At 48.4% G+C, this 26375-nt stretch overlaps 1 protein-coding gene and 1 pseudogene across 1 annotated transcript; one reads left to right on the top strand and one right to left on the bottom strand.

Moving 5' to 3' along the window:
* On the top strand, positions 1-21659 carry snx27b (sorting nexin 27b). The gene is made up of 13 exons (XM_030370717.1): positions 1-641; positions 2984-3215; positions 3573-3765; positions 5100-5164; positions 5348-5452; positions 5666-5744; positions 12584-12747; positions 13577-13666; positions 15050-15199; positions 15642-15770; positions 17658-17717; positions 17800-17848; positions 19361-21659. The coding sequence occupies exons 1-13, from the start codon at positions 310-312 to the stop codon at positions 19429-19431; spliced, it is 1719 nt and encodes a 572-aa protein (XP_030226577.1). The 5' UTR covers positions 1-309; the 3' UTR covers positions 19432-21659.
* Positions 21660-23247: 1588 nt separating this feature from the next.
* On the bottom strand, positions 23248-26174 carry LOC115553811 (uncharacterized; annotated as a pseudogene).
* Between the last annotated feature and the right edge of the window lie 201 nt (positions 26175-26375).

Raw genomic sequence — 26375 nt, 5'->3', positions numbered from 1 at the left:
ATAAGCTCCACCCCGCCACCTCAAGAGCAACCTTTTAGAACAGTGTACTTGGGCGTTCCAAGGCTCTGTATATTATCGGAAGGACTCGGTCCCAGGCTCTGTATATCATCGGAAGGACTCGGTCCCAGGCTTTGTATATCATCGGAAGGACTCGGTCCCAGGCTCTGTATATCATTGGAAGGACTCGGCATTTTCCGCCACATCGGGATCACCTAGCCAAACGGTTAGCTTGCAATGAGCTAATGTTTGGGGGTATTTTTTATATCCTTAGCGTTGTACTGGTCACGGAAGACATAACTATTGTAGAAAATGGCGGATGTCAAAGGAGAAGAAATTAGCTCGCCTTTTCCTCCGTTGCCCCAGTCCTTCTCTCGTAACGGCTCCGGTGGAAGTACACCGGCTGGCACCGGCGACGGTCCCTGCCAGACGGCCACCACCGTCACGTCGGGCCCGCGGCTGGTCCGGATAGTGAAGTCCGACTCGGGCTACGGCTTCAATGTCCGCGGACAGGTCAGTGAAGGGGGACAGCTGCGGAGCATCAACGGGGAGCTGTACGCGCCGCTGCAGCACGTCAGTGCGGTGCTACCCGGAGGGGCGGCGGACAGAGCCGGGATCTCAAAGGGGGACAGGATCCTGGAAGTGTAAGTGCCCATCGGAGCTCCTGTATGGGCTTCATATGTTGAACGCCCTCCCCACCTAGGCGCTTGATGATAATGTACAGTGTTTACAGTGTAAGGAAATACTCGTTAGTGGTCACATACATTGGTGAGCTGTGTATTCTAGAGCTTCAGTTATGGATCTGGGTCGCTGATGTAGAGCAGATAGCTCATTTTAATTTCAATCACCATTTAGTCCACATTGAAAGTACATATTGCAAATCGATTAAATTATCTAAGCATCAGGTGTACAATGTGCAGGTCTAATGATTGCACAATCGTGTCATCGCATGTGGAGTTTGTTTGAGGCCCCGCTATGGGATTGAGATATCTCTTGTGGTTGCTGATAAACAGGGGTTCGACATCTTTAAATTGCAGGCATGTTACACTAGTATGCATAGAGATTGCTCGCCGATGTTAGGCTCTGTTGCCATGGAGAGGCAACGGATTTGTGTGTGTGAGTTAGATGGATGGGAGGTATGTAAGGGGCTTGCAGAACAAGTGAAGCTCAATTCTGATTGGCGTTGTGCTCTTTTGTGTTTATCCGATTGGTTAGTTAATGGTGTGTCCTGCATTGTAATTGGATGGCAGGTGGTAACTTGGCAGTTTGTTGACCCCAATATCTGTGCAAGAGTATGTGGTTGCATGCAAATGTAGAAATGCATTGGCACTTTATTGGCACACGGCAAACATAAAAAATGTTCCACTCATGGTTATTTTGTTAACCATCATTGACTATTCTCTCTCTACTCAAAATCCATTTGCCCAACATTTAGCTCTACCAATAAAGATGTGCCATTTCCAGTTAATTTATCTTGACATTGGCCCTGGTATACGGCTTCATATCTATATTTTAAATATTAACCAGGGTAATATCAGGAATATTGGGATCCATGCGAAATACTGAATTGCTGTTAAACAAATTAATGAAATGCAGCCTAAACCGTTCTGAGGTCTACAAATAGTATGTAGACCTACATAAACCCATAATAGTGTGTTTAGTGGTTTATGAAACTACATGCTGACAAGGGCGGCTGCAGGCTTTATCCTACATGGCTATCCTCAAGTCTATAACTAGTGCAGCAGTGACATAATGGAACAGGTCACAACCCTCTGGCGTCCTCCTCACCGGGAACAACAATGCAACAACATCCCCTGCTGCTGCTGCCAGTGTCCTCTGAGCTTTACTGGTGCGTTAAATTCCATTTAAACCTACAGTCCATAATGCCTGTGCTGCCATGGGTATGCAGGAGAATTACACAGGCACAAGCAGCAGCCCTTTGATATTCAAAGTTATTACATTAGTGAAGTAAATGTTGAAATCACTGTTGGCTATGTTGAGCTATATTCATGCAGTTTTGTTTAGTTCAGCGGTAGACGTGGGACATTGGAAGAACTAGATGAATGGGTGAAGGAAGCAGACGTTGTGGTTAATGGCCTTAGTGAACAAAATTTCAAGGTGTATTTGCTAATCATAGATGAAATGGGATTACTTCATTGGATGAAACAGGTTCACATCATCAAACGTCCTCATTGTTGACTCAAGCTGTGTTTGCAGTGAAAGGCCATGCAGGGAACCACTCTGGATAGTAAGTTTATGTGTTTTTGGTTGGGCACAAAAAGGCACTAGCTCACGTGAATGCAGTACATAAACGAGTGGCCCTTAGCAAAGAACATTGTTCTGCTCTCGTCTCACAGGTCATTCTCTGATCCGTTTGAATTCTAGTGGACTGCAAAGTTAATTATTGGCTTATAATTAAAATGTGTCGCAGGATAGCTTGCGTCTGTGTCGGTTGGTTGGGACTGCTCTTCTCTCTGTGTGCAGAGAAGTTTCTATGGTTGAGGGAAATTATACACTCCAACAATAGTGCTCTGAATCACTATTGTCAGCAGGCACAGCTGATGCATCGCTGTACGATGGAGTACATGCCCTGACCTGCTCATGTGCCACCACTTGGACACAACCCCATATAGTCCTCCTGTCAGTTTTGGGATCCTGCATTATGATGAAGATAGACATTGTATTTGTTTCTCTTCAGCTCCTGGACAAACGCAGAGGTACAGCATTGTTTGACTCTATCAGTCCCAGTTTCCTATCTAGGATTTCTTATATTGATTGGAATCTTTGGGAATTAGGCATTTATTGTTCTAATTTAATGTATTTATATCTGTGGGAAGAGCTGCAAGGAGTTTTGGTGATATCACTCACAAGGGGGCGGAGCCTATTGATGATGTATCTACCAACACTTCCACCCCACCCCCTTACTTTGTCCCTCCTCCGGTCTGCCCACCCTGCCCCCTGCTGATCTCCCATCTCCACCCAACAGAAATGGGGTGAACGTGGAGGGAGCGACCCATAAGCAGGTGGTGGACCTGATCCGGGCCGGGGAGAAGGAGCTGGTGCTGGCGGTGCTGTCCGTCCCGCCCCAGGAAGCGGACTGCCTGGACCCCGGGGACGACGGCTCGGCCCAGTCCTGCTACGACTACTCTGACAAGCAGGCCGTGCCCATCTCCGTGCCCACCTACAAACACACCGAGCTCAGCCAGGAGAAGTTTGTGGTGAGCAGGGGGATTTGTCCTGTGGGATGGATAGATCTATGCATTGAGATTAGGGAGCTTGGTTTAGATCAGCCTGTGCAGAACTTAATATTATAAAAATACTTATGCTTTATGCATATAAGTAATGATAGCGTTATGCTATGATTTCTCTCCTGGCCTCCTCTGTAGGTCGATTTGGATAAAGTGTCTGCTAAATGTGAATGTAAACAGATGGGTTGTTTGTTCAACTGAAAGGTGGATGAGTATTGTAAAGTTATATTGATCTGCAGATGGGATAAGTGCGTTGTCATCACTTCACGTTTGCTGCAGAACAAGGCTCTGGCTCATGGGTTTCTCCACCCCCCCCCTCCCTTCCAGGTGTACAGCGTGTACATGGCCGGCCGGCAGCTGTGCTCCAAGCGCTACCGGGAATTCTCCATCCTGCACCAGAACCTGAAGAGAGAGTTCTCCAACTACATGTTCCCCAAGCTGCCGGGGAAGTGGCCCTTCACCCTGTCTGAGCAGCAGCTGGACGCCCGCCGCCGGGGGCTGGAGGAGTACCTGGAGAAGGGTGAGTGAGACCGCAGAGGGAGGAGTTAAAGGGGCTGGAGGTTACCTGGAGAACGCAGAGGGAGGAGTTAAAGGGGCTGGAGGTTACCTGGAGAACGCAGAGGGAGGAGTTAAAGGGGCTGGAGGTTACCTGGAGAACGCAGAGGGAGGAGTTAAAGGGGCTGGAGGTTACCTGGAGAACGCAGAGGGAGGAGTTAAAGGGGCTGGAGGTTACCTGCGGAACGCAGAGGGAGGAGTTAAAGGGGCTGGAGGTTACCTGGAGAACGCAGAGGGAGGAGTTAAAGGGGCTGGAGGTTACCTGGAGAACGCAGAGGGAGGAGTTAAAGGGGCTGAAGTTACCTTCAGGAGTTAAGGAGAGATGAGTGAGAAGGATATGAAGAGAGATGCCCTGATTGGTCAGAAATTAGCTGGAGGGCTAGGTCTAAAATCTTAGGCCACGTTTATGCATAGCAGGGTATTTACTATTTAGAGAAAGGGTTAGTGCATCGTGCATACAACAACCGTTTTCAAAAAAGTTGTCATTCACATCAACCCGCATAAATACACCACTGAGCGCCATCATAACTATGCCAAACCTATGGGCAGCAGTGTAGGGAGAAGGATAAAGCCATGCAAGCCAATCAGAATCCTCAGAATCAACAACAACGAATAACACATATGGCTTCCTGTTCCTTTTGTTTGGCATGATCGCCAAGCAAACTGTAAACATAGAGCGCTCACATGACGTTAAGCATTTTCTGGCGCATAATGTGACGCTTGAGAACCTAAAACCCTGTTTCTCCCAGTTATCAGAAATCTCCAATTTGGCCGCTGTTTTTAGAAATAATAGTTTTCTGTGATAAAAACAGGGTTTTCGTGTAAATGAGAGGCTAAACCGTGTGGAAATATCTGCGTTTTCCCTTTGTGTAAACAGGGCCTTAATTGGCTCATGCAGAGGCAGGTGCAGTCAACTAGAAAACTGATATTCTCACAGCGTATTTCACTCAAATAAATGAATAAGCTCTTTGATGTTACCTTTCCACGTGTTAAATCTCTACAAATCACTCAAGATTTCTTGTATTTTGTACCTGACTTGAGATTAGTTTCTCTCAAAAAGTGTGTGTGTGTGTGTGTGTGTGTGTGTGTGTGTGTGTGTGTGTGTGTGTGTGTGTGTGTGTGTGTGTGTGTGTGTGTGTGTGTGTGTGTGTGTGTGTGTGTGTGTGTGTGTGTGTGTGTGTGTGTGTGTGTGTGTGTGCTTTGAGATGGTAACCCACAAAGAGCTTTGGGTCTGACTCTGTTTACGTTGTGTTGCTAGTTTTCTGATGGCCTCCCTGGTGTGTGCGTGTTTTCCCGCAGTGTGCTCCGTGCGTGTCATTGGTGAGAGTGACATCATGCAAGAGTTCCTGTCAGATTCCGATGAGGTAAGTTAACATTTCTCTAAAAATAACTGGCCTTTGGTTGTTGAACAATTCTTTTCTTTAGAAGGAAATGGAGTGCCTCCGCGGCCTCTCTTTCTTGTGTCGTGTGTGTGTCCACCATTCGTTACCATTCATTTTATTTTCTCATTGTCTGTACTAATCTCTCCTTCTCTCCTTACTGCCTAGAACTACAACGGGGTGTCTGATGTGGAGCTAAGGATAGCCATGCCCGATAAGACGACAGTTACAGTCAGAGTACGCAAAAACTCCACCACAGACCACGTCTACCAGGTACACACACACACACACACACACACACACACACACACACACACACACACACACACACACACACACACACACACACACACACACACACACACACACACACACACACACACACACACACACACACACACACACTTTGTGTGAGAGAGACTCTTACATTTTCTCTCTTCCATTATTGTCAATGCGTCTGGACCTTTTCCTTCTTTGTCTGTCAAGGCTGTGGTGGTGAAGGTGGGCATGGACAGCGTGACCGCCAGCTACTTTGCCCTCTTTGAGGTCATCAACCACACCTTCGGTAGGTCAGCGCCATATCCGCCTGTCTGGGTTTTAAGGTTCATGTACAAATGTGTGTATGGTATAAAGGTGGTTTAATGGTCTAAGCTGCTGTGGAAGCCCTAGTCGGATGTCTGATGGCAAACAAGCATTATTTTGCTTAATATTTGTTTCGACCAATCATCTGGCTAGAGGGAATCTGTCAGCGCATAACCGGAGAACACAAACTGGGCCGGGAATAGCAAAATGTAAGAACTTGTCTGTAAAGGTTTCAGACGAACACAGTGCGTTTACATGACACTCAAGAAAATCGAATTATTAGATCAGTCCAACTATGATTGGATTATTAAGATGCATGTATACACCTTAGTCCCCTTCGACTAAAATCGAATCTAATTGGGTTTCTCATAGTCGGATTAAAACCCCTAGATTATTCGATTGATAGTCGCATTAAAGGGACTCTTACCTTTGTTGCATTTGAGAATTACAGCACATTCAAATCATCCCGCCTTCCTCCAATGCCCCACCCCCTAAGCGTTATTTAGTACAAGCGTTATTAGTACAAAACTAAGCGTTATTTTTTAGAGTACTGTAACGACCTCGCCGGTGACATAATGATGTCGAGTCATTAGTAGTTGAAGGTAGTTTTAATGAACCAAAACCAGGTCACTGAAACCCGTAACATTGTAACCAACGGCAGAAAACCGACACAAAACAAACCCCGGTTACCCCGGCATCCCCCAACACGGTCTCACTCGCGTGCAGGCCCCCACCCTCCTGTTCTTCCAAGGCCCTCCCCCAGCTGACCTAATGATTCGCCCCCACGCTGATTGACAAGAAGAACATTACAATACATGCACATAGAACAACTGGCATAGCGGACAACGAAATATAATGTAACACATAACACACAAACTATTTAACTGTCCCAGGGTCGCTACAGTACAAAAGTTCTAGACTCCCATGGGTTATGTTTAGAGTCCCATGGGTTATGTTTAGACTCCCAGGGGTCATAATATCTACCAGGGGTCTAGTAAACAAGAAATTTAGCAGGTGGCTCACTTTAATTTTATGGGCTTCGTGTGATACCGTTTTGAGGCCCCATGTTGAAGGACAGTGGTCCCTCTGAGTATAAGAAAGGTGTATGAGCATTACAAACAGAGTAGCGGGACAACGTAGCGTCTGAGGCCGAAATGGGTCCCCTAATCGGACTGAATGGTGCGGTTGGGTGCCAACGGTCTGGAGGTCTTCCTGTAGCTCCAGAGTAGCGGGACAACGTCGCGTCTGAGTCCGAAATGGGTCCCGTAATCGGACTGAGTGGTGCGGTTGGGTGCCAACGGTCTGGAGGTCTTCCCGGAGCTCCAGAGTAGCGGGACAACTTCGCGTCTGAGTCCGAAACGGGTCCCCTAATCGGACTGAGTGGTGCGGTTGGTTGCCAACGGTCTGGAGGTCCTGAGAATCATCCAGGGGAGCGGGACCACTTGGCTTCTGAGGCCGAATCGGGTCCCCTTGTCGGACTGAATGGTGCAGTTGGTGGCCAACAGTCTGGAGGTCTTCCTGAGGCTCCAGAGGAGGGTAACTCTGTGACTCTGAGTCCGAGATGAGTCCCCTAATCGGACTGAATGGTGCAGTTTCAGTACGCCGTGGACCACTTTGGTCTGCCATCGTCAGTCGCTACGGTCGCTACTCGCTACTGTCTGCCGTGGAATCAAAACAAACCCTCTAGTTGAGGACGCGCCTTGATGACGCGGGCCCGAATGCGCCACAAGAAGCAGACGGAAAACCTTATATATCCATGCAGCAAACAGACAGGTCTGTCGGCCAATAAGGTCATTCGGTCCGAAGAATTTTATTGGTTGAAGTTTTCACTAAATATTATGAGAGTAAAATAATTGTTTGTTTTTACTCCTGGTTGGTCTGTCTTGCATATTAGAGTGTTATTACCTTATTAATACCAATTTAACCTTATCCAAAAAAAGTGTAAAAATGCAACAAAGGTAAGAGTCCCTTTAAGCGTGCATGTTTACGGTGAATCAAATGGGATTTTGCGTTCTGCGCATGCTCAAGATCTTTTTTCTGGGGGGCCGTGAGCCGGAAGCAAAATTACGAATCCTACTATGGTCACACCCATATCCCGAAAAGACATGCACGCCTCTATTTCTGAATGGTCCGTCACACACGTCACCCAAATAGTTTATTCTGCTGTCTATGGATTTGACTACTGCGATTTAACTGGCTTGATATTAGCTGCTATGGTTAGGATTAGGGGTAAGGGTTAGGGTTAGGGGTAGGGTTGCACCGAAATGAAATTTTTTGGCCGAAACCGAAATCCGAAAAAGAGTAAACCAAGGCCGAAAACCGTAAACCGAAACACCGAAAGAAATTATTATGACAATTATTAGTTCCATTTAGGGTTGCCGCGGTATACGGTATTAGGTTAAAAGTTCGGCAGTTTGCCTTTGCGCTGTTTTATTTTTGATGTGTTTTTTCATAAAAAAAAAAATAGATACAAACCTAATAGATAGGCTACCTAATAAAGCGTTGGAACACGCAAGATCGGTAACCATAGCAACGCCGGTAAACAAACCCCACAAAGCCCAATCCCTACGAAAGCTCCCCGCGCTACGGCCATCAGGAGGTGCACAGAGCTTTTGGCCTGTGATATTATCTATACAATATTATACTATTATATATAGAACGTTATAAGACGCTGAGAATTGGCACGATGCCAGACGCTGTCACCAAGTGAGAGGAGAGTTGACGGAGAAGATGGCGGTTGACCTACCGTTAAGTTCATACCGTTTATACTCGGTAATACAACCCTAGTACCATTGCATTTATGGCTATGACTGTGTACTAAGTTAATCAAAATCAAGGCATTGCAATTTCTGCAAATCGCTATACGTGGGTCTTTCTCAGAAACATTGAAAAACGTCCACACCGCAGACATATTGGCGCCTATCCAGACAAGCGTGTGCTGGCCGCGCTTTTTGTTTGCGTCATCACAAATTTCTGTTTCGGCCGTGTTGTTCGGTGATGAAAGTATTTCAGCCGAAAACCGAAAATGCGCTTTTGGGCCATTTTCAGCCGAAAATTTTCTGTGGCCGAAAATTCGGTGCATCCCTAGTCAGGGGTTATAGTTAGGGTTAGGGTAATTTTGTTGTGTTTCATTATAAACATGCATTCAGTACACACTACTCTTCGATTACACCTAAGGCTGAATTAAAAGTACATGTTTTTCTAAATTTCAACAAGGTTGTAAAGTAGTAACTTCGGGCACGTCTGTCAAAATAAATGTTTTTTTCTTCAGACGATTTTTTCTTTACGATCTTTATTCATTCATTGTGCCGCGGCCAAACTGACGGGGATATTCTCTGATGTTATGAATCTTAAAGACTGCGTCAGGTTCTCAGACTCTCTGATACTTCCACAACCAGTAAAGACTCGTAGTGCATCTCGCCCATGGTGGAGAACGAACTGGGGGAAAGGAACTTTGGATTTCACTCTCTGTGAACAGATTGAACAGATTGAACCGCGACATGGAGGAGAAAGGGATTGTTGCCGTATGCACCACCGAGGGGCTGCTCCGCCGCTGGAGCAGCTGATCCGGTGGGGATTCCGCATACGGCAACAATCCCTTTTTCCTCCATGTCACGGTTCAATCTGGACTTTCGAGAGTCTGAGAAATGACATTGACCCGAAGGGAACTGACAGCTGTCTACTGAAAACATCTTTCTCGAATGCCGCCTGAGCTTGTTGTTGCTGGTGACGTAAAGAGTACAGCGGGTGGCCCTATTACCACTAGATGAAATGGGTACAGCGCCACCTATCGTACCGGGGTATAACATGCTTCTGCCAATGAATCGATTTTCCCACCGCCATTTATATCTGACAATTGCAGTTGTCAAATTGAGGAGCATAGTCGAACTATGGCTTAATCGGATTAAGCTGTGCATGTTAACGAACTGACTGTTTAGACCAGCCCCTATAGAAATCCCCTTCTGCAAGCTTCAGCCACTCATGTAGATGATGTATAACGTTGGTAGAATATCTCTGTAATGAACAGGAACTGTTCATTAGAGATGGGTCAGAATATTGGATTATTAGATTATTCTATTCTATTCCTATTCTGTTCCCGAGGGTCAAAGTCAATTTTTAACATTTGGACCGTTAATTCTTTTTCCCATTCAAATAAACAACAATTAACAGACGGAACTAATGTTGGACAGGTGTCAAAGGGTATTATCCTGCTTATACCATGGTCACTTGCCATAGAAAATAAATGAAGACCATTCATTTCTAGGGGGATTATTTGTTAATCAACACGGCGGATGTGCGCGCAGAATGATCGCCATAAGAAACTTTGTTTGACCGGTTGCCATGGTTATCTCTGTGCGGTTAATTTGCAGTTGTGGTGTTAATTAGTGATGTCGTCAGCTTACTGTTACATTAAACTGTAATCAGAAAACGCGGTTATATGCTATAGACCCTATAGTATCTGTGGTATAAAGGTTGGGACGAATTTCAAATGATAATACGTACTCTTTATGTTGAAAGTATTGACCGTCGCGATTCAGCCCTTATACCACAGATACTGTAGGGACTATAGCATATAACCGCGTTTTCGGATTGCAGTTTAATGCATTTTTCACAATTTACCAGCTCTCGTTTTGAGGGCTGAACAGATCATTTGACTGGAACTACTTAGCAGGTAGTTGTTGTTTTGCGTTTAAGATATTAAGTGATTTCTTGCCGATGATCCATGGCTGCCCTTGTGAATGTCGGCACACTTTGAATAATCGATTATTCCTTCATACCACCCACCGATTATTCGACCATGAAAATTTTGAGTTATTCACATCCCTACTGCTCATTACCCTTGCATTTCCGGTGTCTGGCCTGGGCTCTTTGCCTTCTCCCCCAAAGGTTTTGCTATAACATGGTGGGACTTCTGGGTCCTCGATGATGGACGACCCATCGGACCCTTTCCCCAGGTCCATTAATACACTGGTCACGTGGTCGTCCGGAGTGGATCTGTGAGAGGCCTTAGAGTATGGACAAACCACACGCAATGTCGGACCACGCTGATGTCTTCACACATATTGGAAATACTCTATACGTTAGGCAAGGGGTGGCACCTGGGTAGAGCGTTTAGGAGGCGGGACTTGACGCAGAAGGTATACAGCGGAAGTGGCTGTGTTTTATTTAAAACATCTAAGATGGCGGAAGAGGCTACCACCGTGATGAGGACTGTTTTTGCGGTGATGGAAGAGCAGAAATCAGACTCATTGTCTTCGTTCTTCTTCACACTTTGGTTTCTCCCGGTTTCATGCCGGTCACGTGATCGAAACGTCAGCAACACGTCAGCAACACGTCAGCAACACGTCAGCAACACGTCAGCAACTGGTCAGCAACTGGTCAGCAACACGTCAGCAACACGCCAGCAACACGTCAGCAACACGCCCACTCACCTGTTGTGAGTTCTCCAGCTCTCAGATACTCTGGACTTGACACTAGGGGCCTGGTAGGTTAAACTATGTAGGGGCAAAGTCTGACACATTTCACACATACAGCGCCACCGGGGATTTTCAGGAGACTGTCCGACTTTCAGTGCCTGTGTGAGAGGCCTTCCTGTTTGGCCGTTTTCTTAGTTATGACATCATCATCATCATCATGAATGAGCAATTCTTTCCATCTAACTGAACTTATAAAGGAAACTCTTTCAGAACTCCTTAGTCCGTAGAACTGTACAGGTGTAGGGTTTTGTACTGGGCACAATCCGCCATCCTCCGGTTCCCCCTCTGCATCTCTCCTTTAATACAGGTTGTATTATGGTACTGTATATGTGATGCTTATTTCCATTCAAGTTGTCAGACTGTTGCCCTGCAGCCTGATCTTTACACAGAGCGAATGGAGTTTAAATCATTTTATACTTTAGTATATTATTTACAAGAAAAGAAGAAAAAATGCTATCTTTTTACTTTGTAGTTAAGGCGGAAGCCTTGTGCTGCTTAGGCGGCCGCCTAAGCTGTAAAGTGCTGTGGGAAACCCCTGAGCGGTTAAAGCTTGTACCAATGAACTCTGAGCTTTTACTGTCATGGGTTTCAGTGGCAGAAACAAGAATAGTTGATCTGCAACTGGAGTACTGCTGGTCCGAACCTATTCCTCCCCGTGCTTGGATATCCCAGACACCAAGAGACACCCAACCCCCAACCAAACCCGGCCTCTGAGGAGCTGCTCTGGACACTGGCGTGTTGATTTCTGCATCCCTACAGAGCGGCCATAGTTATATTTTAAGTATTCCATTAGGGCTGTGAGCAGGAGGGGGTGGGGCGGAAAACAAAGTGTTTCCACTCTTTAGCAACCCTCCATTAATCAAATTCAAATGTATTCTATTTCTATCCAATATTTAGTTTTGTATATGAATAGGGCCAGGTTGCTGATGTCACCACATCTCTCCCTCTGAGGCCGTAGTATGGTGCTAGTCGTCCATCCTGGCCTGATGGAGAGCCGCACACAGGATCCCAGTGTCAGTGACACAGACACAGAGAGAGCTCTCTTCAGCGCCATTGAACAAAGTTCCCTCTCTTTGCTAGCACACATTTAAATGCCAATATCTTCCACCCTCTCGCTCTCTCTCTCTCTGGGCCCCCACTTCCCCATCTCTCTCCATGGCTCTCTAGCTCTCTCACCCAGGTAATTCAATCACAAATGATTGATGAGGTGTGTGTGCGTGTGTGCGCATGCGTGCGCGTCCAAATTTACCTTCTTAGTATTATAGAATCTATAGAATATTCCTTGATTTTAAGCTAAATCTTTGCTTCCCTCAACTCTCTTTTTCTCTCTCTCCCTCTCTCTCAGTGAGGAAGCTGGCGCCCAATGAGTTCCCCCACAAGCTGTACGTCCAGAACTACACGTCAGCGGTGCCCGGGACCTGCCTCACGCTGCGCAAGTGGCTGTTCACCACCCAGGAGGAGATCCTGCTCAACGACAACCAGCTGGCCATCCACTATTGCTTCCACCAGGTGTGTGTGTGTGTGTGTGTGTGTGTGTGTGTGTGTGTGTGTGTGTGTGTGTGTGTGTGTGTGTGTGTGTGTGTGTGTGTGTGTGTGTGTGTGTGTGTGTGTGTGTGTCTTTTGCCAGAATCCAAAATGCAGCTTTGGCATTTGCGTGTGTAGCGTGTTTGTGTCTCTGGGTCTTTTTTGGGGCATTGGTTTGTAGCCCGATGTTTGTGGATGAATGACCTTGGAATATTTATTGGTTAAATACATTTGTTCAGTAGGTAAATAAGGCTTGGGCTCATCCACTGGCTAACTCAGATCCAGGTGTTGGGTGTTTATTGAGACAACATAAAGACCCTGGCAGACTTTAGTGCGCGTCTCGCTTTTATTTTCAGTGGTGCCGATTCAGATTAAGTTCCTGCCCTTAAGGAGATTTGCAGTGATAAAGTGTTTCACTATTGAACAAGTGAAGATAAGTAAGTAGGCGGTGGCCTGTGTTTTTCCAAATTTTAAGTGAATCCTGTTCCACTCTGTGGCGGTAAGCTGGCGCCCCACTGCATACTCTGCTTTAAGTTCCCTTCTCGTCTCCAGCCCATCCCATCGTGCAACTAAAAGATGGATTCATCATGAGCCACATATTTATGTTCCTGAGCCTTTCCAATATTATGATGTGCATAAATTATTCAATCAATCAATTCATAGCCTAAAATGTTTTTAAGATTTTGCATCTTTTGAAGTGTGTGTGTGTGTGTGTGTGTGTGTGTGTGTGTGTGTGTGTGTGTGTGTGTGTGTGTGTGTGTGTGTGTGTGTGTGTGTGTGTGTGTGTGTGTGTTGACTCCCGTGCTCTCCCCAGGCACTAGACGACGTGAAGAAGGGCTTCATCAAGGTGGAGCAGAAGTCCTACCAGCTGCAGAAGCTGGCGGAGCAGCAGAAGCTGGCCATGGTGGGGCACACACAAACCTCCTATTACAGCCGTGGTTCTTATTGCCACACACCATCAAGTTGTATTTATCCTCATCATATTTAGCAATTCTTTGAGATTCACTCTAAACCTACGGAAAAATCTTGTGGACTGATTTGCGATACAGTTACTATTGAGGAATATCTCAACTTCATATTGAAGTGTAGCTGACCCCACCCTGTTTCTACTTTAAATTAAACACTGTTTTTTTTAATGTGTTTTGGGCTTCGACTTCTAGGAATGGGGTGGGATAAATTATTCCCATGGTTACGGCAATCCTAACCCTAACCCTAAACACATAAAACCTTCTCACCACATACAAGTGTGGGGAGCAAGCATCCCAACGCTCTGTAGGTGACACGCGTTGTACGCAAACATCAAGTGGCTTTGGGCCTTGCTGCAGTGGCCCTAACGTAATAAGCACATCCCAACTGCAGTAATGGCTGCTGTTGCAGCTGATGCAGTGTCCCATCTAGCCAGTGTAGTGCCTTACTCTAAACTGACAGCAGAGCTGTGTATTAAGATGGATCTACTCGCCACTCCTGCACTTAAACAACTGCTACGACTTATTTTAAACTCAATAATAAACTCCTCCGGTTCTCTGTACATTAACATTGATGTATGTACACACTCATAATATGAACATGTAGCACAGTGTGTGTATTCCGGTACAGCAGAGTGAATGAAGGCATCTAATTAATAATCTATCAATCAAATCTTGGCAATGCGTTAGTAAATACTGTAATTATTCTGTCAAGTTTCCCGGATTGTAATGACACCGTGTAGCAACGGAATGATCCGGTGGCCTCACTGGGAGCAAGGATGGGCTGGAGTCGCAGCCTCGGCTCCGGACTTTACAGGCCACTTCTCAAGACGGTCTAATTATATAATGGCTGTCTTCGGAAATAAGTGCAGACCAAGACTCTGGCTCAGACGGGGCGAGGAGGCTGGTAGTGGGAGGGGTGGAGGGTAGACAGAGAGGGAGGGAGAGGCCTGTGGGGAAATACAAGGGCTGAGAATAAATATAAAGGACTGACTTGTTGAGGCAGGACTGACTCATGTGGAAGTCTGGAGGCCGCGGGATCCTTAGGGCGTAATAACCAGGCGGGGACACTGGGGAACACAGACAATGTCAACAGTGGTGCTAGTCCTGTGCTGCTTCCAGCACTCCCAAACATTGGTATTATGTGCATTCGTATTACTCGGTGGGGCATTTATACCTATTTGGTTCAGACCAAGATTGAGAATAATTGCACCCTTAACATGCAAATAAATACAATTATTTATTCTAATTCTCTTCTGTTATCTGTCGCTCTGCTTCTCTCTCGTCCTCTCTCTCTCTCTCTCTCTCTCTCTCTCCCTCAGTATCTGAGTCTGTTGCGGGGCTGCGAGGGCTACAACGAGGTCATCTTCCCCCACTGCTCGTGTGACTCCCGGCGCAAGGGCCATGTGATAACTGCCATCAGCATCCAGCACTTCAAGCTGCACGCATGCACGGAGAATGGCACGCTGGAGGCAAGGAGGGACCCTACCACCCCTGACCTCTTAAGCCATGTTCCTGCTTTCAAGCCAGGGTTACAAACTACAAATATCTGTTTGCAAAACAATTGAAAGGATTTGAAGGCAGAAACCTCTGGATGTGATCCAAGTGGACACAGATGATGGTACCGTCCTCCAGAGGCACTTGAGTTTGGTGAATCCACCATGTTGTGTTCTGTACGTCCATGTTCTCTTGAACAATGGTGGACCAGTAGAACCCCACTGTTAAACCACACGATAGATAAAATCACACAAAAAAAAACGAAATATAATTTTGGCAGTATTTACACAAAATGTACAGGATCACAATACATATCGTTTCACCAGTCAAAAGCAGGACAAAGGAGAGTTCCAATAAGCTCAGAGGACATAGAGCAGGTTGTAACCCGGCACTGTGGGGCCCTGCTGTGTGCTCCAGAATCAGGTGATCGCCTTCGAATGGGCCGAGATGCAGCGCTGGGACACGGACGAGGAGGGCATGGCCTTCTGCTTCGAGTACGCTCGCGGGGAGAAGAAGCCGCGCTGGGTCAAGATCTTCACACCATACGTGAGTAGGAGGGCTGCCTGTCTGTCTGTCTGTCTGTCTGTCTGTTTGTGGTGCTTTCCACTGGTCAGTTGTTATTTTTTCTGGTTTGAAATGAAAATATTGACCACCAAATGACAGCCAAAACGAGATAATTGTATTTGGTGCTCAAACGGAAGGGCTTAAAGTAACACACCACGTACCTTCAACCTAGCCTGGTTCTACCAGACTCTCGTACTTCACTTCATTTCATTTCATTTGTACAGAGAGTCTGGACCTATTCAATTGACAAACGCTAACTCACTTGAAGGCGGGTGTCTGTTGAAGTTTAAAATGATTGGATCTGCCCAGTGCCACTCTGGATCTGCCATAACCAATCGCTAACGTTTGGTTGTGACGTATGTCATGCGCCGGGAATCACGTGCAGGTTGTACACAAACCAAACACCTTGCGCGTCTGCACGAAAATGTCCGTCAACGACAGCTGCAGGTTTTGTTCGTCGAATTTAATTTATCAGGGAAAAATTGCCCATTGTAAATCAATATTTTATAGTAAGGCCAGAGATGATGTATGCAGTCAACTTTCGAAGCTTGGTCTAATCGTTGACAACACGCCATCGACATTGTTCTCAGACACGCCCTCTGTTCGCTGATTGGGCGCCGCTGTGGCGGCCCCAGAAAACCAAATTACATACAGCAGGTCCAGACCTAGTACTGAAGGGAAATTCAAATTAAGCGGAAGTACTTAGGCGGGTGGAGCCAGGCTACCTTCAACCTAGCTGTCCCTGAAAACCTCAATCAAAGCCAGAAATCTACGGGTTACCCTGGATTCAGATTACAATTTCGACAGACGCATCCAATCAGTTACAAAATCTGCCTATTATCACCTTAAAAACTAATCAAGACTTTACTGCAATGTTCTCCTTCCAGTTCTTCCAAAAAAAACCTCCAAGGCAACTACAGCTTGTTCAGAATGCTGCTGCTAGATTTCTAGCAGACCAAAATTGAACATCATTACAACATTTCTTCTATCATTACACTGGCTACATGTACAGTATGTCAGAAAATTGATTTTAAAATCATGCTGCTCACCTATAAATCCCTACATGGTTTAGGGCCAAAGTATCACTGATATGTTTCTACTACATAAGCCTTCTAGACCAGCGGTCCCCAACCCCCGGTCATTTGGTACCGGTCCGCAGAGAAAGATTATTTATTTATTTTAATTTTATTTTTTATTTTATTTTTTTTATTCACTTCGCAATACTGTCACTCTTTTACATGCCATAAGTCTATATGCAGTTGTTAGATTGCATATAACATGTTTGCATTTTTGGCAACCTCTGCGCAACATAACCACCCCCCCTGAATCATACCGGTCCTTGATGCTGAAAAGGTTGGGGACCCCTGTTCTAGACCACTAAGATCCTCTGAGACCAAACAGTTTATTATCCCCAGAGTAAACATGAAACATGGGAAAGCAGTATTTAGTTAATAAGCAAGAAATTGCTGGAATAAACTCCCTGGGGATTTAACGCAATTCTGACCATTTTTAAAACAAGACTGAAGAATTGTATGTTTGCTTTAGCTTTCTACTAAATCTTAACTACAATCCACTTTGTACAATGCATTTCTTAAGTTTGCTATTTTATTTTATTATTTCATGTTGTGTGCATTTTTTTACGTTGCCTTTGTTTTCTTTTGCTTATCTATTTTATTTAATTTCATTTTATGGGATGTGAAGCACTTTGAGTCTGTCTCGTGTATGAAAAGTGCTTTACCTTGCCTATCTTGTGTAACTTATTTCACTTTAAACTGAAAGAAGGAACGCAACGGAGGGCTTTTATTGACCACATCCAGAGGAAGCTGTGTCATCCTGTCCTCTGTGCGCTCTCTCTGTGTGTCCTCTCAGTTCAACTACATGCACGAGTGCTTCGAGAGGGTCTTCTGTGAGCTCAAGTGGAGGAGGGAGGTGAGGACCTGTCACTCATTTCAGACCGTGTGGATCGGTGGGCGGTGTCCTCGCAGTACAATAACATCTCCGCTGTTCACAGGTGGAGGAGGAGGCGACCGACAACGACAACAAGAACTGCAGCAAAGATGGTATGTGTGGCGAGGTAAGGCTCTGCCTGCCTCGCTGCGTGTGCGTGTGCGTGTGCGTGTGCGTGCGTGTGCGTGTGTGTGTGAATCACTGATCACACATCAGAGGGGTATTCCACGAACGGAGGTTTAACAAACACATAGTTCACGCTGAACTCTAGGTTGATTGACCCTGTGCCAACTAAACCAGAGCTGTCGGTTCCAGCGCACGGGTTATGCATTAGTTCAATCAACACGGGGTTGGTTAACACAGGGTTGTGCACGTCCACGCCAAACCTATAAAGACGTGATGTATGGATCATGGAAACCCCTGATCGAAATGGCGAGATGGGCCGCTTATTTAAATGAAATGGAACTCCAGGTTCTGCTGGAGAATTATGACGAGGAGGAGGACATTATCACAAGAAAAGGGAACGCTTAAGCCTCTGCAACCCAGAGAACCAAAGCCTGGCAGCAAATCGCTGACCGCGTAAATGCGTTAGTTACATGTCGAAAGCTTGATCCTTAATATTTGAGCCATGAATCTATTAACATCCCAGTTAAGCGTTCCCACCACATAACCCTTTTCTTCTAAAAAAGATGTACTCCGATGGCTCCCAAGCGGTCAGTGGATCAAGTAAAAATAAAGTATAAAAACATACAAACTGGTAAGCTTTTCCCACCATCGTATTGGTATATTTTGTCAGTCCAGCATTTAAATTGTCATACCATATTTGTCACTCCTGCATTTAAATAAGCCCTTTTTTTTTAAGTCAATCGTGAAAAGGCCGTCGAAGTAAAGCATGCAAACCGTGTGTGTGCGCCACAGTGCAAATGTTCCAAATGTTTTTTTTTGGTAACTGGGTAGAAAACCTAAAAGTGACAATTCATCAACTTCACAGATCAAGATGGATTAGTGCTTGTAATGGAGCCGCCGGCCATGATCGAACATTCTCCAGTGGATGTAAGTCCGTTAGGACTATTTTATACTTCCTGTTGTAAGCGCCTCTCGGCATAGTACTCAGCAATTTTTTGTACCGTGTGGACCTATCATACTCTTTGTATGATAGGAGGCCAATGAAAATCTTGCTCCGGACGTGGATGGGTCATCTGAAAGGACTGAGATGTGCTCAGCATCTCCAACATTATAGATAAAACTATAATTTGCAAAAATCGCTCCCGGTGGATTGCGCGAATAATTTGCGCTCCGATATCAAAAGGCCTCTCATCAAAAGGGCATGCCATTGTGAACACATGAAATCTGCGGTGAACGCAGGTTTAAATACCCAAAACCGGGTTATGTTCCAAACTTAACCTGCGCAAAACCTGCTCCGACCAGGTTTGATTCAAAGCATATGTTTCTATAGTAACTAACATACCGTGTTCATTTTGGAACCTAGGGTTACCGCAAACCCTGGGTTAACTTACCCGGTTATGTGATAAAACCGGCTTTGTGGATTACCCCTCAGAGTGTTGTGTTTACATTATTTGTGTGTGTATGTGAGTCTCTGCTCTGATGGTGTTTACGTTGTGCAGAATATCTTCCAGCTGTTGAGGCACAGAAGGGATGGAAGCACCTAGGAGGAGCTGGACTCATCGCCTCCTAGCTCCTCCTCAGCAGCGTTCCTCAGCTCCATCTCGGCTCTTCATCTCCCCGCCCTAAGACAAACCCCTGCCGCCCCTCCCCACCATACCCTCAACAGCACCTCACCCATTAAGGACATTTCAGCAACCACGCTGCAAGATGCTGAACCATCATATGCAACGGAAATAGGAAAAAAACTCATTTGACGCAGACGACCACCACACCATCCCCCCCCCCCCCCCCCCCCCCCCCCCCCCCCCCCTCTCCCGCCTCCAGCCTCTCTCCTACACTATGAACACTGGGCCCCCGTGGCCAGGGCCCCTGAGGTGTAAGTTTGTGACCCGGTTAGCTAGGACTGTGTGCCCGGGCCCTGTCTCTCCTCGGACAACCAACAAAATGGTTGAAGAACACCGTGAAACGACAGGTCAGTAGATGTCAGGACACGGAGAGAGAGAGTGGCACGAGAGACAAAAGAGCCTGCCAATGGTGGGACGGGGTTGGGGAGGACAGAGAGACTTAAAGCGTTGTAGCCGATGGAGGAGAGTGGCGGTGCCCGCGTGTGCCTGGGGTCCGGGTGTGTTTTGGACCTGTTTGCTGTACTGAATGTTCTCAAAATGTTGACCCCCAGTGTGCAGCCATGGCAGGGGCCAGTCCAGAAAGAGGCCTTTGCTTTGTAATGGAATCCCGTGCGTGCATACACCCCCCACCGCTCCAGTTTTGGCCCTTAGACTGAATTTTTAAATAGGGGGAGTACATAAATATGGCATATCAGGAACAGAGAAAGAAATAAGGGAAAGGCCCAGACCTCTTTGGGTCGATCTCACATTCAATAAGCAGTGTTGTTAGTGAATGCTTTTTATTGGGGGTGTACAAATAGCGGAATGTTTTATTCACGAGCAGGCACTGTCCTGCAATGTTTGCACTTTAAAGAACAGTATTAATGACCTCCAAACACGCTGGCGACTTCTGTCAAGGAAACAGGTATTAGAATGCAAAAAAAAAAGTTTTATGCTATTTTGGACTGCAAAGACGTATAATACAGCAACGTGTATATTCAAGATGTATTATCCAGGGATTTTGCCATAATATAGACTTTTATGAGCGAATAGTATATTGGGAGCAATGCTGTGCAGCAAAAGGCCCTTGTGTGAAAGCACAGTACAGAGTGTGTGTGTGTGTGTGTGGGTGTGTGGGTGGGTGTGTGGGTGGGTGGGTGTGGTTGTTGTGAGGTTGCATTTCTCACTGGGGACAGTAGGGGTCCTTCTCTCCCTCTCCAGTCTTTCTATTTTGTCATCAAAGCTGCTGATAAATCATCAACCATTAGTTTGCCCCCTAGACCCCCACCACCCCCCCTGCGCATTTACGGCAGGTCTATAATGGCAGGTCTATAATTCAGACGGCCTATCACAGGATGCCATCTATCTCCCAGTAGTCCGTGGCGTTACCTTGTTATGTAGGGGGATGCACTCCTATTAGCTCAATCCATCAGCTGACACCCGGCCCGGGGACGGGACACCCAGCGCTGCCCACCCTGCTCCGCAGTAACCTTGACATGATCAACAATAGGGCACCTTCACATTTACTTCTCCAGTCATCCATCAACACGAGTTACACATAGGTTGTCATAGGTACTGATCAGATGCTTTCCCAGTCCCGGTCTTGTGGCTCGGCTCTCTATGGAGAGAGGAGTGATCAGGGTACATGGTCCTCGTTCCTGTCAGAGGAGGTTGAGCGTCTGGGTGTGTTCTGTCCCCTGTGGTTCTCAAGCCGTCATGTGTCTCCTGGTAACTTTTCTACACCTTGTCCTTGAGAGCCGACGTTGACCTCAGGGTGGAATGTAAAACGGGTTTGGTCGGGCTTGTTAAACCCTAAAGGCTAACTGTGTTTCGGGACGAAGTCTGTTTACCGGACACTTGCCGACCCCACTTTACCCAGGTGGGTCGTTTTGACTCGGGCTAAGCTGCCTTGTCGACGCGGTCCACATTCTCTCAGTGAGTCCCCTCTCTTTTAGACCAAGATGGCCATCTTCTGTCGGCTACATTTTATTTATTTTAATAAGATAACACTGTAACACATCTCCAGTACTATGGTATTTGACCTGATATGGTTTTGCTTTTTGAAGACGTATGTATGCTAAGGTAAAAGATTGTGATGTTTAAAATTCAAAGACAAAGTTGTTTGGGTAAGTTGCTAACTGTAATAAAATGTATCATATTCTTTTAAATAAAACTGTTTATTGATGCTGAGTATTAATGGGCTTGTCATTTGTGTTTTCCCCTCTCCTCCTCGGTCAAATAAGATCTTCAAATCAAGCATTTATCCTTTTATAATCTATACTCTAGATTGAGATCCCACCTGGGAATGTCCACTCAGATGGATGAATGATGGATGAACTAGCCTACCCAGTGGACTGAGCTACCGCCTGCCTGATCCATTGATCATGCATGACAGAGGATCAAACGATAGTTACGAATGTAACTACGGTTCTATGAATCCTGGATGACCGTGCTTAAAGCACTGGATCTCCACCTCGCGCATGCGCATTTCGAGTACCTAATACCAACATAGTCACCTGTGACCCCCACGTGACACCGGGAAGGCTATATCTTCCGGTGTCATTAGAGGCTCTGTTCCTAGAATCTTCTCGCGAGAACACAAGGATTCTGAGTGACTGAACCCTCTGGCGGTCATCCAGGATTCATAGAACCGTAGTTACATTCGTAACTATCGTTCTATTTCATCCTTACTGACCGCCAGAGGCGGTGCTTAAAGCACTGGATGACCCATACCAAAAAGGTCACAAAGTATCCAACACCCACCTCACTCATTGGAGGTAGCAGAGCTTGGCAGTAGGACCACACTCATCGGGTGGGGACTGGCGACGTTGACGCGGTAAAACCTTGTAAAGGTGCCCGGTGACGTCCATGATGCCGCGGCACAGATTGACTCCAGGGGTACACCTCTTAGTGCGGCCCATGATGTTGACACGCTTCTGGTGGAGTAGCACCTCAACCCGGATGGCGGGGGGCGGCCACTGGCTACATAGGCGTGTTTAATGGTGTCGACGACCCAGTGGGACAGCCTCTGTTTAGACAAGGCAGAACCTCTGTTAGGGCCACCGTGACACACAAACAGTTGCTCGGACTGCCGTATACCGTCCGTAGCAGCAATGTAAGCCCTAAGCGCCCGTACCGGGCACAGCATCTCGGACTCATTCCCCTCAGATGGGGAGTTAAAACGTGCCAACTGGATAGGCTGGTTAAAATAGGTGCGTGAAAGCACCTTGGGCAGGAACGCCACATTGGGCCATAAAACCACACCTGAGCCATCAGGGTTCCACTGCAGGCATGTATCTGCCACGGATAGGGCGTGCAACTCCCCGACCCGCTTCGCAGTGGTAATGGCGAGCAGAAAAGCCACCTTCATGGACAGCCACTTCAACCCTATCTCGGTCAGAGGCTCAAAGGAGGTGATGACATGGCCTCCAGCACCAGGGGCAGGTCCCAAGCTGGAGTCCTCAGAGTCCTAGGGGGACGCAGCCTCAGGGCCCCCCTAAGGAAGAGGGACACCAACCTGTGGCACCCCACTGTGGCTCCGTCAACCATCTCATGTCGGGAAGAGATAGCAGCCACATAGACCCTCAAGGTGGAATGAGAGCGACCATCATCCAGGAGGGACTACAAAAACTCCAGAACGGTGGCCACGGAGCAAAGCGCTGGGTCTACTGCCTTACCCCTACACCAGTCAGAGAATAACTTCCATCTGTTGGCATACTGTGCTCTGGTAGATGGTGCCCTGGCATTCAGAATAGTGTTCCTGACGATCTCAGTGCAAACATTCAGCAGTGAGTCGGGCCCTGCAGCGGCCAGGCCCAGAGCTTGAGGCGACGGGGATCTAGGTGCCAAATCTGGCCCCCCAGCTGAGGTCCTTCCTGCAGGGGAGGCGCCATGGAGAGCTGCAGCAGAGCCTGCGCAGCAGTGGAAACCAGAGTCTCCCTGGCCAGTAGGGGGCCACCAGAAGTAACCTGTGGCCCCCTCAGGTTACTAGAAACACCCTCTGAAGTGTGGGGAGAATCAGGGGCAGCGGTGGGAAGGCATACAGAGGACTCTGTGGCCAGTCGTGAGCTAAGGCATCCTGTCCGAGGGGGCCGGTCACCTCCGTCCAGGAGAACCAGAGGGGGCAATGTGCGGATTCCTCTGATGCAAAGAGGTCCACCTCCGCCCTGCCAAAGAGACCCCACATCGTATCCACCACCTCCGCCACTCCCCCGGTGGGGGCTTCTGCCGCGATAGAAAATCTGCGACCTGGTTCCGTTGCCCCGGTATGAAGACCGCCCGCACGCTGGCCAGGCGGGGATATGCCCAGGCCAACAAGTTCCGAGATACCCGGAGTAGCCGTGAAGACCGGGTCCCCCCTTGGTGGTTGATCTGGGCAACAGCTGACATGTTGTCGGATCGAACCAGCACATGCTTGCCTCTCAAATGAGGCAGAAAATGATTGAGTGCTAGCTGTACCGCCCTGAGCTCGAGCACATTGATGTGAGCGTGGTTCTGGGCCGGCCACTGCCCTTGGGCAGTCCTGCCCTGCCAAACTGCGCCCCATCCCGATAGGCAGGCGTCTGTCGTGACCAGCTCCCGACGGGATGGAATGGTGCCCATGGGTACACCCACAGTCATATACGACCTCTTCCTCCATGGGGACAGAGAGAAGAGGCACTGCCGAGACACTCTGACCTTTCGGTGCCTGTGCCACTTGGGGTCCAAGTGGAGGCTGTTCAGCCACATCTGCATAGGGCGCAGAGACAGCAAGCCGAGGGGCACCACAGCTGAGGCAGCTGTCAGTTTGCCCAAGAGCTGCAGGCAAAGAATGAATGGTACCATCCTGCCATACCCGAAGCGGGGGAGGCAGAGGAGGATGTCGGTCACACGCTGAGGTGACAGGTAGGCCCTCATAGCGTCCGAGTCTAGGACCATCCCCAGGTATGCGACCCGTTGGGATGGGTCCAGGCGACTTTTCACAAAGTTCACCGTCAGGCCAAGCCGGGCCACGTGCAAGAGCAGCCGAGCCGTGTCCCGGGCCGCCTGAGACTGGGAAGGTGCACAGATCAGCCAGTCGTCCAAATAAGGCAGGACCTTCATGCCCTGCTTCTGCAGGGGTGCGAGAGCTGCCGCCACCACCCTGGTGAATACCCTCGGAGAGAGGGAGAGACCAAAGGGAAGTACCCTGAATTGAAAGTGCCGGCCGCGAAAGGCGAACCGGAGGAAGTGCCGATGGCGCGGTGCAATTGGGACGTGGAAGTATGCGTCCCTTAGGTCCACCGTGGTGAACCATTCTCCCCTTGCGACCACCCGCAGCGTGTCGGATGTGGTGAGCATGTGGAATGGCAGGACCTTCAGGAACCTGTTGAGTCCCCTCAGGTCGAGTATTGGGCGAAATCTGCCATCTTTCTTTTTTACTAGAAAGTATCTCGAGTAGAATCCTCTGGGGTGCAGCAGAGGATCCACTGGCTCGATTGCCCCTTTGGCCAGGAGGGTGGACAACTCCTGGTCCAGAGCTAAGGCCTCTGCCGGGTCGTTGACGACAGTCATTTTGACCCGGCTGAAGGCTAGGGGCCGGCGTCGTAACTGTAACTCGTACCCTTGGGTCAAGGTGGAAACCACCCAAGGGTCTGAAGTACAGGCAGCCCAGTAACTGAGCTGCTGATGGGAAAAACTCCCGACGAGCGGCGCCAAGGGCCTAGCGCCTACCCCCCCGGCCTCCTGAGGCTCTGGGGGGGCGTCGGTTGGGTTGTGGGGCACGGAGCTGCCAGGAAGGTAGGCGTTCGGGGGCCCGAAAGCCATCCGCTGGCTGTTGTGCAGCCCGCTGAGACCTACGTAGGCCACCGGAATAACCAGGTGGCTGAAAGCGCTGCTGGGGGACTGCCGAGGGGCCCCCAGGCCTGCTAGGAGCGGACACAGTCCTATTTAGGCCTGACAGTTGCTGCCTGGTCTGCCTAGCTCGGGCAGCCCCCTCCAGTGCTTCCAGGGCAGCTGACCCAAAGAGCTCCCCTGGTTCCACCGGCACCGCACGAAGGACCCTCCTACATGTCTCCGTCAAGGGCGACTGCGCAAGCCACACCTGGCGGCGAGTCTGCACGAGGGTGGACATAGTGCGCCCTAACTCCCTCGACATGAGGGCAAAAGCCTGCAATGAGGCGTCACTCAGACTCTGCAGCGACGGCTCGGCCTGGGCCTGCTGCAGAGAGGTCGAAAGACCCAGCAGCAGGTGGGAAAGGGAGTTCCCAATACGATCCATTCGCGCCGCTGCGTCGTAGGCCTTTGACAGGAGGTCGTCTGTGACCCTGCACTGTGGCCGAGGGCACCTGGCATTTGGCCTCAGAGCCTCATCAGGAGCCAGAATTAGGGAGGCGATAGCAGGCTCGACTGCTGGCATGCGGCCCAGCCCAAACTGTGCCGCATTCTGCATGGCAGCCAAGGTCCGGGCGTCCGACGTCGAGTGGGATAGGGCCCTAGTGTCCCTCCAGCAAGCATGGAGCTCCTTCAGATACTCCTCTGAAGGAGGGACAGAGAATGTGGCCGGGACAGGGTTGCGCCTGAAGAAGGCGCTGGCCTGGGCTGACTCCGTCTGCGACGCGTCAAGCTGCAGGTGAGCCAGAGCGGTCCGCAGGACGGCCGCCATGGAGGTGTCTGCTGCCCCCTGCAGGGAGCCTTGTGCCGAGGAGCAGGAGGCCTCATCCAACGTGTGGGAGGCATCGCCCTCGGTCATAGCCTCAGAAAAGAGGTTAGCCGAAGCCGCCAGAGAGAGGACATCGCTTTCAAAATGGGAGGAGGGAGGGCCAGGCTGTATCCCCGCCAGCCCCTGACCAGTCCCAGGCTGAAGGGCCAGGAGGAGGGACCGGATTTGCTCCATGTCGGACGCCAATCCGTCCACCCTAGCAGCAAGCCCGCCCCTTGCCTTCTTTTTGGG

Source organism: Gadus morhua, chromosome 11 (assembly GCF_902167405.1).
Source record: "Gadus morhua chromosome 11, gadMor3.0, whole genome shotgun sequence".
NCBI classification, from domain to species: domain Eukaryota; kingdom Metazoa; phylum Chordata; class Actinopteri; order Gadiformes; family Gadidae; genus Gadus; species Gadus morhua.
This window is presented reverse-complemented; position numbering and strand designations above follow the sequence as displayed.